At 40.3% G+C, this 15,806-nt stretch overlaps 1 protein-coding gene across 4 annotated transcripts in view; it reads right to left on the bottom strand.

The window, feature by feature from the left end:
* Positions 1-7,716: 7,716 nt before the first annotated feature.
* The window catches only part of SCYL2 (SCY1 like pseudokinase 2), an 82,009-nt gene continuing 73,919 nt past the window's right edge, over positions 7,717-15,806 (bottom strand). For 2 of the 4 annotated variants that reach the window (XM_043966629.1, XM_043966630.1), the window contains 5 exons: positions 15,059-15,125; positions 14,789-14,881; positions 12,440-12,559; positions 11,116-11,753; positions 7,717-8,382 (listed from right to left, as the gene is read on the bottom strand). In XM_043966629.1, the coding sequence (XP_043822564.1) occupies positions 8,343-8,382; positions 11,116-11,753; positions 12,440-12,559; positions 14,789-14,881; positions 15,059-15,125 (958 nt within the window). In that variant the 3' untranslated portion in view covers positions 7,717-8,342. Of the gene's footprint in view, positions 11,754-12,439; positions 12,560-14,788; positions 14,882-15,058; positions 15,126-15,806 lie in introns of all 4 variants that reach the window. The other 2 variants (XM_043966631.1, XM_043966632.1) reach the window with 1 other exon arrangement.

The raw sequence follows: 15,806 nt of genomic DNA, 5'->3' as shown, positions 1-15,806 counted from the left end.
TCTCTTGAAGAACATTGATCAATCTTGGTCAGACCCCACCCAACTTTACAAGTAATGTAATCCTATTGCTCTACCTAGGTTTAGGTGGGAATAAAGTCTTTGATTAGATTGTCCAAGGCTGGGGGTAATTTAGAAGTAAATGAGATGAAGAGAAGGAGGGAGAAAATTTTGGAACTCAAAATATTATAAAAACAAATGTTGAAAATTATCTTTACATGTAACTGGAAAATAATCAAATACTTTCATTTTTTAAATGTTTAAATTTTAAAAGTAAATGAGATGATGAAAGTTCATTAGAATAGGTCCAGCCATTCTCATTAATTGTTAATTGTCATCCTCATAAACACCCCTCTTCCAAGGGCTTATAAACCATGAGCCAAGATTGTCTGTGGCATTGGAGAGTTCCACTGACCTTTTTTATCAAGAACATGCTAACCTTATTAATAAAATGATTAAATTACCCAAAAAGTATCTCTTGAACTTTTAAAACATCATAGAGTACACTTATTATTTAATCCATATAAAGGATTCCCAGATAAGAAAAATCCTTACCAATGCAGACACCTTCTCTGTAGCTTAGCCTCAGAGAGCCCAGGGCATTTAGAGAGTGAGTGACTAGCCCAGGGTCACACAGCCAGTATGTGTCACAGGCAGCACTTGAATGTAGGGTCTTTGTAGGTCTGAGCCATCACACTTTGGCTCTGTCTCATCCACAGAGTAACATAGGCATAGAAGAATCAACATTTATATAATACTTAAGGTTTGCACAGCACTTTTCAGACATTGTCTTCTTTGATTTTTGAAAAGCCTGAAAGCTGATATCATGGATTTCTCCCACCAATATCATTCTACGATAGCATAATGACTGAAATGTATGTATAGAATGATTTCTTAAAATCTGCAAAGAGCAGGGGGTCATAGTTTGACCTAACATTATGTTTTCTTGTTTAGTCATTTAAATAGTGTCTAAGATTTCCTGATCCTATTTGGGATTTTCCTGGCAAGCATACTGGAGTGGTTTGCCATTTTCTTCTCTAGATCACTTTACAGATGAGGAAACAGAGGCAAACAGGGTTAAGTGACTTGCCTAGGGTCACACAGCTAGTACATGTATGAAGCCAGATTTGAATGCAGAAAAAGGAGTCTTCCGGATTCCAGGCCCAGTGCTCTATCCATTGAGCCATCTAGCTACCCAGGATGAGAGGTAAAGAGTGGTCTATAAGAAGCAGAGAGTCAAGCTGAGTGTCACCCAATGACCCAAGTGAACAAGATTACAGTTGGGTACAGTGGAAACAGCACTGGGTTTGAAAGCAGAGGACCTGGGTTCAAATCCTGTCTCTGGCATTCTTGTGATCTCCAGCCCATACGACATGGGTATTAGACCAGCCACTTCTAAATCTATGATCCCAGGGTTAACCTGCATACCTGGCAAATGAAGCAACCAAGTGCCACAAGCCTTTGGCCACTACTTTCTTTCCATGAATCTCCATGCTTTTTATTTTTTGCTTATTTGGGTTTTTGGGCGGTGAGGCAATTGAGGTTAAGTGACTTGCCCAGGGTCACACAGCTAGTAAGTGTCAAGTGTCCGAGGCTGGATTTGAACTCAGGTCCTCTTGACTCCAGGGCCAGTGCTCTATCCACTGCACCACCTACCTGCCCCCTTTTTTTCTTTTTATTTTTCATAACAGTATTTTATTATTTTCTAGTTACATGTAGAGATGGTTTTCAACATTAAAATTTTTTTTTCCTCCATCTGTTTTAAAACTAGCCTACAACAAGACAGATATTTGATGACATAGCTTCTCAAAAGCCGGCAGATAATTATATGCAAAGCCTGTTACAGATAGACCAAAGCTTCTTAAACTGTGGGTCCCCACCCCATATGGGGTTGCACAACTGAATGTGGGGGTCATGAAAAATTGTCAACTGCAAAAGGTTGTCTACCTATTTTATATACCAATATACCTGGGGTTGTGTAAAAATTTCCCGGGAGAAAAGGGTCATGAGTGGAGAAAGGTTAAGAAACTGTTATAGTGATGGGTGTAATTGTAAATTATTTAGGCTACAGTGACACCTTCTGGCTGTGAGGAGGCACAGCATATTTACAGAAAGGAATTTAAAGAAATTAACAGGGGCAGCTAGGTGGCGCAGTGGATAGAGCACTGGCCCTGGAGTCAGGAGGACCTAAGTTCAAATTCGGCCTCATACACTTGATACTTACTAGCTGTGTGACCCTGGGCAAGTCATTTAACCCCAGTTGCCTCACCAAAAAAATTAAGGAAGGAAGGAAGGAAGGAAGGAAGGAAGGAAGGAAGGAAGGAAGGAAGGAAGGAAGGAAGGAAGGAAGGAAGGAAGGAAGGAAGGAAGGAAGGAAGGAAGGAAGGAAGGAAGGAAGGAAGGAAGAAATCAACAAATGGCTTAAAGCAACAGGTTTCTTCGTTTGTATCCTTCTAGGCACTAATCAGTCAATAAACATTTAAGCAAAGTTATATGGTGGAAGTTCTCCCTCCACTGAAATCTAGTCTAAAGGTCTGTGAGGAGATGGATGGATGAATGGATGGAAGTGACAAAGGGCCCTCTAGGGCACATTAAGGGAGAAGTAGGCACAAGTTCTGGAAGGCTCCTGTAAGCAAGGAAGGATTCATCTTAGATCCAGCCAATTTAAATTCTGAGAGGCTCATCACCAGAGATGCACTTACTAGCCAATGACAGATTGTATAGGGTGTGTGTGTGTGTGTATAAGAGACAGAGAAAGAAAGAGGGAGAGACAGAGAGGAAGAGAGGGAGACAGAGAAGAGGGGAGACACAGACATGGCGGGGGAGACAGAAAGGGAAAAACAAAGAGGGAGAAAGATAAAAGAGGGAAAGATGGAGAAATAGAGAAAGGGAAAGACATTGAGACAGAGAGACTGGGATCAAGTATCCACTCCAGGGAAATCAGAGAACTTGTGAAGTGTTAAATTAAAAGATCCTTCTACGACACAACTGAGTTCCACTTCTCAGGTCAATTCAACCTACTCTTAGCAAAGGATCACAGGTTTTTAGCTCAAAGGGACCTGAGAGCCCATGGAGTTCAACCTCTTCATTTTACAATAGGAATCACTACCCTTTATATGCAAAGTGCTTCATATGTTCTCTTCATTTGAGTCTCCTAACAGTCACCCTATGAGTAAGTGCTACTTTTCTCCATTTTACAAATGAAGAAAACCGAGGTTGACAGAGTTTAAGAGACTTGCCCAGGGCCACACAGCTAGTCCAAGTGTTGGAGAGGATTTGATCTCTGGTCAAAGTGATACCATGGACAGCACTCCATCCTCTACACCAGGAGAAACCAGTAGGTTTCATTTTCCTTGCTGCCACTGTCTCAGAAGCAGCCCTCCCTCCCCGTTGTGGGTTTGGAGGTTTGGGAAGGGATTGAATACTTCAAATGAATTTGTGACTCAATTTTAAAACTTATGAATGATTTTTGATTGAAGTTTTCAGTGACTTTCCTTTCACTCTTTTAATTGCTGGAGCTCAGCATGGTCCCCAGCATACAGTAAGTACTTAATAAATATTGGATGACTGATTATATAAATTTTATGAGTCAATACCATGCAGAGGGCCAGCCTCATACTACCCCTAGACAAGCTGCCCAATCTAAGGTGCATTTGGGGTTAGGAGGCCAGGGAAAGGGGAACTCCTTAACAGGAGCTCCCTAACTAACAAAATTGAAGGGCTGATGAACAAAACATTTATTAATGTTTGAGGTACATTAATAGGGGATACAAAGACAGATACACCATAAGGGCTTCCAAAGAGATGGCAATCTAATGGAGGAAAACACCACATATGTGATGCAGGGAGAAGGACATGAAATTCGAGTCTGAGGAGCGGGGCTCACGTGACCTTCAATCATAGACTGTGTGACCCGGACAAAGCAATTTCCTCTCGTGGGGTCTCAGTTCCCTCATCTGCAAAACGAAATCATTGGATAAGATGACTTCCAAGGTCTCTTCCATCTCTAAAGACCCCAGTTCAAATCGTTTTAAGTTCAGACCAAAAAAAAAAAAAAGTGTGGCTCAAAAACTATTCTAGCTTCATCCAACAATATGAACAAGCAATTCGTAATCACCTGTTATGTGCCAAGGATTGGACTAGGCACTAGGAGTACAAAAGATAAAAATGAAATTTTGAGTTCCTGCCCTCAAGGAGTTTACATCCTATGGGGAAGGAAAGGGGAAGACTTGGAATATTTACACACATGATACAAAATACACAGGACAATTTGAGAGGGAAGCACTAACAATTAGAGGGATCAGGTAAAAAGTATCACAGATGGACTATATTCTTCTCACCAATGCAATGGTACAGAAGAGTTCCAGGAACTCATGATAGAAGAGGATCTCCAAATCCAGGGGAAAAAAAGAACTGTGGAGTATAGATGCTGAATGAACCATACTATTTCTTGGTTTTGGTGGTGATGTTTTTCTGTTTTGAGGTTTTTCCTCATTGCTCTGATTTTTCTCTTATAACATGACTAATGCAGAAATGTTTAATGTTATTATGTATGTGTGTGTATATATATGTATGTATGTGTATATATATATATGTATATATATGTATAAAACCTATATCAGATTACCTGCTGTCTAGGGGAGGGGGCAGGGAGGGGAGGGAGGGAGAAAAATCTGAAATTGGAAAGCATGTATAAACAAAAGTTGAGAACTATCTTTACATGTAACAGGAAAAAAATAAAATACTTTATTAATTTTTTTAAAAGTATCACAGAGATGGTGCTTTAGCAATAACTTTTTAAAAACTAATTAAGAGTATAATTACAGCTACATTTTTAAAAGTCATCATCCATCTAATGTATATATATAGGTGTTATAGCCCTCCCTCACTTAAAAAATCCAATTCAGCGGAAGTCATGATATCACCCTGATGTCGTTGTAAATCTCTTAGGACAGTGCTTTAGTTAAAGATCCACATTTCTCTATTCATTTATTACTTTTAATGACAATAAAATATTCTGTTGCACTGATAAACCACAGTTGGTTCAACTATTCTCCAATAGTTGTGACTTTAGACACTAGCCTAAGCCAAGCACCCTGTTTTCAAGGGATAGAGTTGATCTTGCTCTTTTGGAAAACATTTTAGTAAATTGGAGTAACTGTAAAGTGCTGGGTTACAGAGTGCTTTGCAAACTGTAGAGCCCTCAAAAAATGTGAGCTATAATTTTGCACATTTGAACTAAATTATTCCACTGAGAACATCTTAGAAGGGCTGGGGAGGAATTCAGGAATGGGGCTGTCCGTTAGGTATTGGCAGTTTGGAGATCTTGCTAAAACAACTGGACTGGCAGGCCTAAATTGAGGATCCCTGAGGCCATACATATACTCTGGGCTTTTTGGTCACCTGCAAGGCCATGAACCAGAAACCACAGCAGGGGCAGAATTCTGGGCAATGTCATGAGCCTTGTCTCTCTCCCATCTTCCAGCCTCCATCAAAGCTCAAGCCCCCTCTCCTACGTGACCTCATTATTTACTTTGTATATCAGTGTGCAAGTGGTTCCCCCTATGTGGAGAGGAGACTTAAATTTTGTCTTTGTGTCCCAGAATCTAGTACAATGGCAAGCATGTAGTAGGTGCTTAATATAAGTACTTGCTGTGAGGCCCCCAAAACAGCATTTTCATGTTGGGCACATTTCTTTCCCAAGAAATTAAAGTGAAATAAATAGCAGACAAGAACATACAAATAAACCTCCATTTTTGCCACTGCCATGTCCCCCAATAAAACAAGAAGCCCTTATAGATCATAAGCTACACTGCACACAGACTCCCAACAGTAAAAGTTAGCTGCTTCAAGTAAATCCACAACATATGGTTATTCAGACCTAGACCTCGATCGCCAGTTATAAATAGCATCCTCAGTAATCAAAGAAAACTACATGTGGAAGGTAAGATTTATAAAATTAGAATACAAATTTGGCCTAGGTTTGCACAACAATCCTTCAGATGAATTAGTAGCAATCTGGAAAATGAAGCTCCCCAAGACTGGAATAAATGAATGTGACTCAAAAGCTCTGAATGCTTCAATACCATCCCCACCATTCTGCCAAAGCCATTAGCTCACTATCTCTTGTATCTGAGAACTAGCCTTCCTAGAACCAGCATAAGTTTTATCATGGGAAGGCTGCCATGACACAGGATCTAAACCCAGTAATGCCCCATTACTACAGGAAGGCATCGGAACAAAGCTTTAGCGAGGACCTGCTAAAAAGAATTCCTTAATTACCTAGAGAACTGCCGAGGGCAACAAAAATTCACTTTGAGTCTAAATAATATGAAAAAATGCCAACAAATATAATTGTTCATTAATTCAACTAGCATTTATTAAGGACCTACTACTACATGCTAGGTACTGTAGATACAAAGACAAAAATGAAACAGCTCCCGCCCTCAGAGAGCATATAGTTGTAACGGGGTAAACATCGAACATATGTGTGAAACAGATGAATCAAAAAAACTGAGGGAGTGCAGGAGGCCTCAGCAGTTGGGGGATGCAGAAAAGCCTCATGTAGATGGTAGCATTTGAGTTACACATTAGAGAAACTTGGGTGGAGTCTTAAGAGGTGGATGAAAGCTTTCTAGGCACTGGAAACATCCTGGGCAAAAGCACAGAGGTGGGCTTGTGAAAAGTGACAAGATGGACAACATGGCAGAACGTGCAAAGCATTGTAACACACAGCAAGACTGGGAAGACGAGTTGGAACCAGGTTCCAAAGATCCTCCAATAACAACCAGAGGAGTTTGCATTTGACCTTGGAGGTGATAGGGCGCCTTGGAAGTAGGGAGAATATGGTCCTCAGGGCAGCAAAAACACTCTTTGGGCCCAATAGTTAAGAGTTCCAAAATAGCCTAATTATGCCCATCATCTAGCCTGCATCATTCCATGTTGCCCATGAATATATTCTGGGAGACAGTTAGATGCCAGACTGCCCTACACTGTTGTGCTCTAGCCATGATTGGGTTCCCAAGTTTCAGGTGAAGGTCAGAACCTCTTTTAAAAGTACATAATCGGGGCAGCTAGATGGCACAGTGGATAAAGCACTGACCCTAGATTCAGGAGGGCCTGAGTTCAAATCTGATCTCAGTCACTTGACACTAGCTGTATGACCCTGGGCAATTCACTTAACCTCCATGGCCCTGCAAAAAAACAAACAAAAAACAAAACAAAACAAAACAAACAAAAAAACAAAAGTACATAGTACCAGAGCCCCTAATGTCCCTACTTTGACGAAAGGCCAAAGTTCAAGCTCATTCTCTGGGCATTCAGGGTCCGCACACAGCCAGATTTCTCGCCCACTCCTCTCCCTAATCCTTTGGGGTCTAAAGAAAGGATCACCGTAAGCAATAAATAACTGCCTGTTGGATGAATCAAACACTACAATTTCAACACAAATGAGAACCCACTTCAGCCAAGAAGTGCTCTTCTGGTTGATAAAATTAAGAAAGAAATAGCCCATATGGTGGTATGTAAAAATAGTGGTATTCTAAGTGGAAGAAATGATCAAATGAGATCAGGAACAGCTTCCTGGAGATAACGTGCACCTTAATACATACATCTTCATACAACAAGGGAAACAGTACAGTGTGTATTAATGGAAACAAGTGGCTATAGTCCTGGAGATTGGAGCTATAGGTCTGGCTCTCTAATTAACTCACAACACACTCTTGGGAAAGTCCATTTATTTTCCTGGGTCCCAGCAGCCTCCTCTGTACAATGAAGAACTGAAAACTACAGAGGATTGAGGGCAGGGAGACGAAGGGGAGAGGCCTATTAACTGGGGAACAGCTAAACAAAGTGTGGTATATTCATGTAAGGAAACACTTCTGAACACAGTAAGTGCTACATAACTGCTATTATTGTCATCACCATCATCACAGTGCTGTAAGCAATCATGAAGGGGTCGGTTTCACAGAAACGGGGGAACACTTGTATGAACTGATGCAGAATAAAATGAGACACGCTCAATCAGAATTTAAACCATCAATAACATGACTTTGAAGGACTTAAGAACATTGATCCATGCCATGTGCAATCGTGTACCTTCCTCCTGGCAAAGAGGTGATGGATCATATATGTAAAATGAGACACACACCATGGACACGGCCAATGTGGCACTGTTATACATATTTATTACAAGAGTTTTGTTTTTCCTTTTAATTTTTTTCCTGGGCAGTGGGGGGGGGGGTTGGGCGGGGAGAGGAAAAAGAAAGTTTAATTAACAAAACAAAAAAGGACACCTGATGGTCTCTCAGGTCCCTTCCATCTCGAAAATTCTGATTTTAACATTCTTACAAATTTGCTTCTGATAAGAAGTTTGTTCTCATAAGTCTGTAAGAAATGTAACAAAAAAAACACAACATTAAACACGACAAGTATTCTGATTCAAAGGCAAAGCGTTTTACACATTGTATCACATTTGAGATTTCCATCAATGCCATGAAGTAGACATTTATCAGTGAGTTTGGTTCACTTAAGCTCCAGGAAAGAAACCCAATGTGAGAAAAGGAAAATAAAAGTCCAGTTGTTTCTCCTTGTGGAATGGTGCACACAACTCTGCTCTGTTCCCTGGAGAAAAGCATAAACTTGGTAGGCACAACTGTTTATCACATTACAAATTCCTTCTTGAATTTTGAAGGTCTATTCTAAACAGTAGGGTTCCAATTCAAAGAGACAAAAAATAATCTTGTAGACCATGTGATTTTTTTTTTATGTACCTGTTCACAGAGTTCCCAATCCCTCTTAAAACTTAACTTATCCTAACAATTTTTTTCCCAAAATAATTTCTTGGTGGAGCAGAGCAGTGACACTTAAAGCAACTAATATACCGAAGTAAAATTCTATGGTGTGCGTGAAATGAATGGAGGGTGTCTTTTTAAAAAGTGATGGAATACAACTCAATTATGTTTCCAAAAGTTTGAAAAATTAATTTCCGATTAGAAACAAGTGATTGGAAATAATACTGCAAAAGATCCCTTATTTCACCAAGCTGGGTACTAATCTTCCACCAAAAATGATTACCATCCTCTGGGAGGCTCCGCAGATGATATTCATGAATTGCTTGTGACCATTCCCAATCTCCTACCCTCCAAACCGCCTAGGAAAAACTCTGGCTTTCCTGTGGCTTCTCCTGAGGAGAACACACCTCTACATTAAGTAGAAAATGCCTCTACTAAACAGTGATTACTTCAAGTATCACGAAGAAAATAAATTTCAAACATTCATTCCATGCATGACATTTCCAAGCAAGACAAACCCCCCCATTGTTATAAAAACACACTTATGAGAATGCAATCATATCACAAATATACTTTTCTATAGCAAAATGACTTCCTTATTGATGTTTCTCATTCCTGAAGCAAAATATCACAAGTAGCTCCTCATATAAGTAATTTCTAAGATGACAGATAATAAAGTACAGCTCATGCAGAAATCAGATGTGAAAGTTGATTTATTTTTTCAAAAAGTCCCCTCATATCATATGTTGGCAGCAAGAATGTTTTTTTAATCATTCAATCACATTTTATAATCAAATTCAGTATAAGCCAGGACACCTACAAAGAATATCAATAGCACACAGAACTTCACATGGTTTATTTAAAACCATTGCTGGTCCCAGATAATTCAAAATAAAATTATGAAGGCAGTAATCATAACACACATACACATACACACACACACACACACACACACACACATTCTTTGAAAGATGTGTTTAAATTTATCACTGCATTAACTGTGGAAATATAATTTAACAAAATACAAATCACATTTACAGTGTAAGGCCCTGTGGTTTTTTTTTGTTTTTCAAAGCAGCAAATGAAAGAACAATGTCATCAGTGAAAAGCTTTAAAAAATAAAGCATGTAGGTTTTCTATAAAAATGTTAAAGAATTGTTTCCTTCCACCAAATGGTCAACTCTGAACTTCAAAATGCTAGAATAAAGCTTCCTGAAATTCTTAGGAAAGGAACAATTAATATTCAGTGGCATTAACGGAGAAGAGGTCAGACTGTACCATGGGCAAGCTGAGCATCACTGTTGGCAAGCAGAAGATACGACTGCTCATTTTTGGAGAAGTAACGTTTATTACATTTGGAGCAATACAGCATAAACTTTAAAAGTTTATTCACCAAATACACTTGGATTCTTACAAATCTGCCTTGGAAAATGCAACCTCACAAGTTTCAATTCAAACATAATAAGAAGGCCAGAAGAGACAGGGCAATGCCCTGCAACAGAAAACTGTGCCAACTGATTGCGCCCAACCAACTGGGCTCCTCTGCTCCATTGGGCACAGGAAGAAAGAGTCAAATAATCCCACACACTCCTGGGGAACCCAGGAACAAAACCCACTATGCCATGAGGCAGACCATGCTCAACCAGGTTTTACAATGATTCGTCTTGCACTTATGATGATTTATGAAGCTTTTACAGTTTGAACCAATGAGAAGCAAGATGGGTGAAATTTTGCAATATTTGTGAGAACTGTCTAGAAAACAACAAATGTTTAAGGATTGAGAAAACCAAACGACCTGATCCTTTCTATATGCTTACAGTTTGCTTTACTTAGAGAAACACCAATTCAGGAATCAATTCAAGCAAGTGGATTAAAAACAAATTAAAATGAAGACTTAAAAGCTGTGGCATAAGGACCCTGGCGGCATTGGGCAGCTAAAACCTGCAAATGCCATCGACTCCTTTTTGTCCCTGATTTGTCATACCAAGTTACGCAGGGAGAGACAAGCCACTGACACCAATGTGTTCGCCTCTGAACAGCCTGGTTCAGGGCCATGCCTTCAGATCACTGAGGAGGGGGGGGAGGACATGGGAGAAGGCAGGAGGGAACAAATCAAACTGCATTCAATGTGTACAAATGACAGGATTCTACATCACTACAATGCTGACGTGGACGCCTTTGTTTTCCTCCACCAAATCTCTCAGACTCCTTCCTGCAGGGAAAGTTCCTCCAAGCCAGATATTCAATCAAACATACCAAGATGGAAATCAGCTTCCCCATGATTAAAATGCAATCAATTCTTCAAAAGGAACATGAGATGCCTTACCCAAAAAGATCTTTTAAATCATTGCTAGCTGAGCTGCTGCTAGTCATATTGGTTGGCTGTGCAAAGTTCTGTGGGTTAAAGAAAGGGTTGCCCTGCAAGCCAAAGGCAGGCTGTCCTGCCATGCTCAGCTGTGTGCCCATCACTGAGCTGCCCGTCCCAGGAGACACTTGAGCAGGTGCAAACTGATTAAGCCACTGGTTTGGTTTCTGTTGAGACAACTGGTTCATGCTGACTTTGGGTTTCTGAGGCCCAAACAGACTGTCCAGAGCAGACATATCAGTGGGTCTGTGAGGCGTCTGCTGCGACATTCCAGCAGAAGCCCTCCGAGTATGCAGGTTCGGTAAACCAGAGGGCGTCCCCAGAGTCATGTGGGCCGCTGCTGGCGTGCCTGGGCCGCTGAAGAGATGCTGGTTTGCACTGGCTGGCAGGCTGAACGCTGATGTCGGAAAGCCCATGCTGGCATTTAGGCCATTTGTCAAACTTCTCTTTGTATTATCAACTGTATTGGAAAAAGCCATGCCCATCCCCATGGATGGGACTGAAGAGAAGCTGGTGGAAGCTGAAATTTGGGGAGTGCTAACAGAAAGGCTGGTCAAAGACGACATGTTATCCATCAAAGTTTCTGTCAAGTCCTTAGTCTGCAAAATATATCAAACAGTGTGATTATGGCTATGAGCTTCAAGGCTACACTCAAATCATATAAAGCAGATTAACATTCAACAGGAAAAAGTCAGCTTGAGAAGCTACGGTCAATGGAATATATGAAAAATGCTTTGTTCACAACACATAATTTTATGCTAATTTCTCCATTTTTTCAGAAAGAGAATTTTTCTTCTTCAGTTAACATTAACAAGGAGTTTAAGGAAGCCTGAAAAAAAAGTCATGACAAGCAAAAATTCAAATTATTCCTGCTACCAACTGAGGTTGTGTGTTAGCTACGTAAACAACAAGGACCAGCTCTCTGAACTGTATGTATCTGACCCTGGCACCTTTCCTGTTCTGAAATCCGAGTATTTAAAAACAAAACAAACAAACAAAAACACAGCTCTACTCAAAAAGCAGCAAGAGAAAGAGTTAGCCCATTCTGGCTCCTCTATGGAGAACTGGGTGTGGCAGGTGTTTGCCAGACCTGAGAGTGGGGGAAGGCTTGGCATTTGTCATTCACCTCCTGGTGACAACCTCCCCCTACACCCAACCACAACCCTCTGAAAAGGTACAAGTTAAAGAAGTCTTCATAAATATATGTCCTGGGCATCACTAACCTTATAGGATTACTGTCTTAAAGGGGGGCAAAGGAAAGGATACCAGAGAAATAAACTCTGACCTGTTTGATGGGCACCACGGGGGTATGGGTCTGGGGCTTCAGCGGCTGCTGACTTTTCAGCTTCTGGGCCTGTTCCTGTTCCTTTGCTAACTTTTGCTTCTCTTCAAGTGTCAGTGATGCCTTCAAAGCAAAAAAAAAAAAAAAAAAAGGATAGTTCATGTAGCAATGTTAGATTTCCTTTTTTTAAGGCAAAGCTCTTCCAGTTAATCCTGAATGTTCACAGGCTAGGTTTTGTTCAGGCACTCTTCACCAAGCACAGCACAGAAGAAAGCTGTGGAATGCTGTTCAGACTCCAGTCCAAAAGCCTGGGCTGGACAGAGGACCCAGCTCAGGGCTGGGCATCCTCTGAATGTGGGAAGCTCACCAGCTCTTGGAGGCATGGCTTCCTCACACATGAAGTAGGTGTGATGCTGCTGGCCCAGCATAGCTCACAGTGTAGCTATGGGGAAAGTATTTGGTAAACCTCAAAGCTCTATAAAAACGTGAGTTGCTATTAAACACTTGGAAAATGGCATACACACACCGTAGCTTGACAGCAATTCCACACAAGCATCAGTTTGAACCAGACTTAATATTGTCCTGTTTAAGAGAGTTATGTCTCTTTCTTTCTTTTTTTTTTCTTTTCATTTCTCCTTAAAAGACTTAAGCTGCATAGGACTTTCTGAACATACTGAGAACTGTGACTTCAATCTCAGAAGGATGGAACAACTCCTAACAAATTCATGTCTAGTTAGGTATTTGAGACCACTAAAATTAGATAATTATGAACCTCTCAGCATCTTAAAGGAAGGGATCGTATCTGTTCCAGCTCTGTATTCCGTAAGGTATTTGGCACACAATGGATACTCAATAAATATGACTGAATGGTCTAGAGCTGGAATCTTAGGAAATTAGATGAAAGTCAGCCTCAAGATTAACATGATTTCACTGAACTTAGCTACCTCTCTGAGTTAGGGAGAACTAAATCTTCAAGAAAAGTGTTTAAAAGGAAACCAAAAGAGCAGAGGAACAGCTTGCCATATAAAGGTGTTCTTAAGTCTGGTGGGCTAATTATCCAGGCCCCGTTGAGAAAGGATCCTAACTTGGGAATACACCTTCTAATCAGGAATAGAGCAGTTAATGGCTAAATGACACTAACTCTTACCTCTCCCACCCCCAAAACTGAGAGTCAATGAAACTGTAGGAATCTATGACCCTCCCCGCTCAACCCCAGTACATGTTATAAGTCTCTTTAAAAGAATCCTTTATGAATAACATACTCATTATCTTTTTAACTGGTGAATGCATCATTTGCAAATGATACAAGCTACCAAAATGGAAATGACATGAGACTGCTACATAAATAACAAATGAGCAAATGGTTTGACATTTCACAGGTAAATATGTACAAGCCTGCATTTAAGAACCAGAGCGGCATAAAATTACAAGTTCATAATGTGATCAAAATTAAATAACATTTCAGAAACGTAAAAATGTACTTGTTCGTCAAACCTTTCCAAAACCCACAAAAGCGTGTCATTAGATACTGCAACAGCGAATAAGGGGAATTCTCCTGTAAAGGAGGCATATCCCTTTCCTCATTTGTACAATGAAAGGGCTGCCTCTAATGTCCCTTCCAGCTGATCAGTTCTGATGGTTAAAGCTTAACATTTTTTTCTGAAAGAAATTAAATACTAATGATATAATTTTTTTTTTAAAAAAAAGAACATATGAGGGGGCAGCTAGGTGGCGCAGTGGATAGAGCACCAGTCCTGGATTCAGAAGGACCTGAGTTCAGTTCCAGCCTCAGACACTTAACACTTACTAGCTGTGTGACCCTGGCCAAGTCACTTAACCCCAATTGCCCCCACCCCACCCACTCCACCCTCACAAAATGAACATATGAAGAAAACCTCAAGAAAAAATGTAAGTGAGGAAAATAGATCGACATCAATTACCATTGTTTAATAATGGAATCTGAGTTTCAGAGATATATTTTAGTAGTTGTTTATTTTACAATACACTGAACAAGCAGTTTCATTCTATCCAAGCTATTTAGGTTCAACAATCCATTTACTTAATGATTCTTGGAAAGCATTAAAAGTTAAAGAGTGGGGCACAGCTAGGTGGCGCAGTGGATAGAGCACCAGCCCTGGATTCAGGAGGACCTGAGTTCAAATGTGCCCTCAGACACTTAACACTTACTAGCTGTGTGACCCGGGGCAAGTCAATTAACCCCAATGGCCTCACACAAAAAAATAAATAAAAAGTTAAAGAGTGTTTTCCTGACAAAAATGTATCACATTCAAACAGTCCTACAAGGGGAAAAAGGGGTAATATAAGAGGACAATTGGGGGGAAAAAAGCTTACTCTTTTCTGTGTATTCTGCACCCCATTCTCTTTACTGTCTGATCCACCACCAGTTAAAAGATCTGCTCCAATATTGTTAAAGACCTTGTCAATCTGTTGAAATTAGAAAGTTAGCTGGTTAAATTGACAATAAAAAGAAATCCAAAAAAAAATTCAAAAAGAAAAAAAGGAAAAGAAATCCAATGATGTCATTATTTTCTAAAAAGCCTAGAAGTGCAGAATCCTATTTTCAAGTGCTCGGTAAAAAATTAAATCTCCATACTCTCTCACCTGACTACCAGCATTAGGAATTTTGGTCTCTTCAGATGCATTCATTTGATTGGTGATATCCAAAGATCTGTAAGGTCAAACCCAATTATTACCAAGTGAAAGAACAAAAAAGGAATGTGTATATCCCCACAGAGCCAGACCCACGGGAGGTGCTTAATAAATATTTAGTGACTGCCTGAGGGCTCACACTATCAGGTCCCACATACCCTTCCAGAGGGAACAAACCTCTAACACACCACCCTAGAGCTTCCCTAGAATTGTGGATGCTGCCTCTGTTACCATCTGCTGGGCCTGAGAGAAGTTTAGCCTGTGAGAAATGATTATTTGTATTCCATATCTTAGAGGTTCGGTTATTGTGAGAAACCAATACCTGAGATTAAATCTGACTTCCCCCCATTCTGAAGTCCTTCTTGATAAAATAAAGTCAACTTTCCTGCTCATAACTGTAAACTTCTAGGAATCTCAATAAGATCCTGACTCTCTGAAATTCTTGTTAGGGAAATAAAAATTTTGTCTGGGGTGAAGATTAGCCTAAGTTTGGGGGGGTGGTCTGCTATCAGCCCTTCATTTTAATATTGCCCACTTCCAAATTAAATTTACCCATCAGGTAACTAATGTTCTCTGGGGCACATCAAAGAACGTTCTCCTTGAGAAACTAAACCAGAGGACAGACACTCCTAGAGAGATAAGTGGAACCAGATCTGACTGAGCTAGCTCCACAACCCCCACCCTTCATTCTAGTCTCCCC

This window comes from Dromiciops gliroides, chromosome 5, assembly GCF_019393635.1.
Source record: "Dromiciops gliroides isolate mDroGli1 chromosome 5, mDroGli1.pri, whole genome shotgun sequence".
Lineage (NCBI taxonomy): Eukaryota > Metazoa > Chordata > Mammalia > Microbiotheria > Microbiotheriidae > Dromiciops > Dromiciops gliroides.
This window is presented reverse-complemented; position numbering and strand designations above follow the sequence as displayed.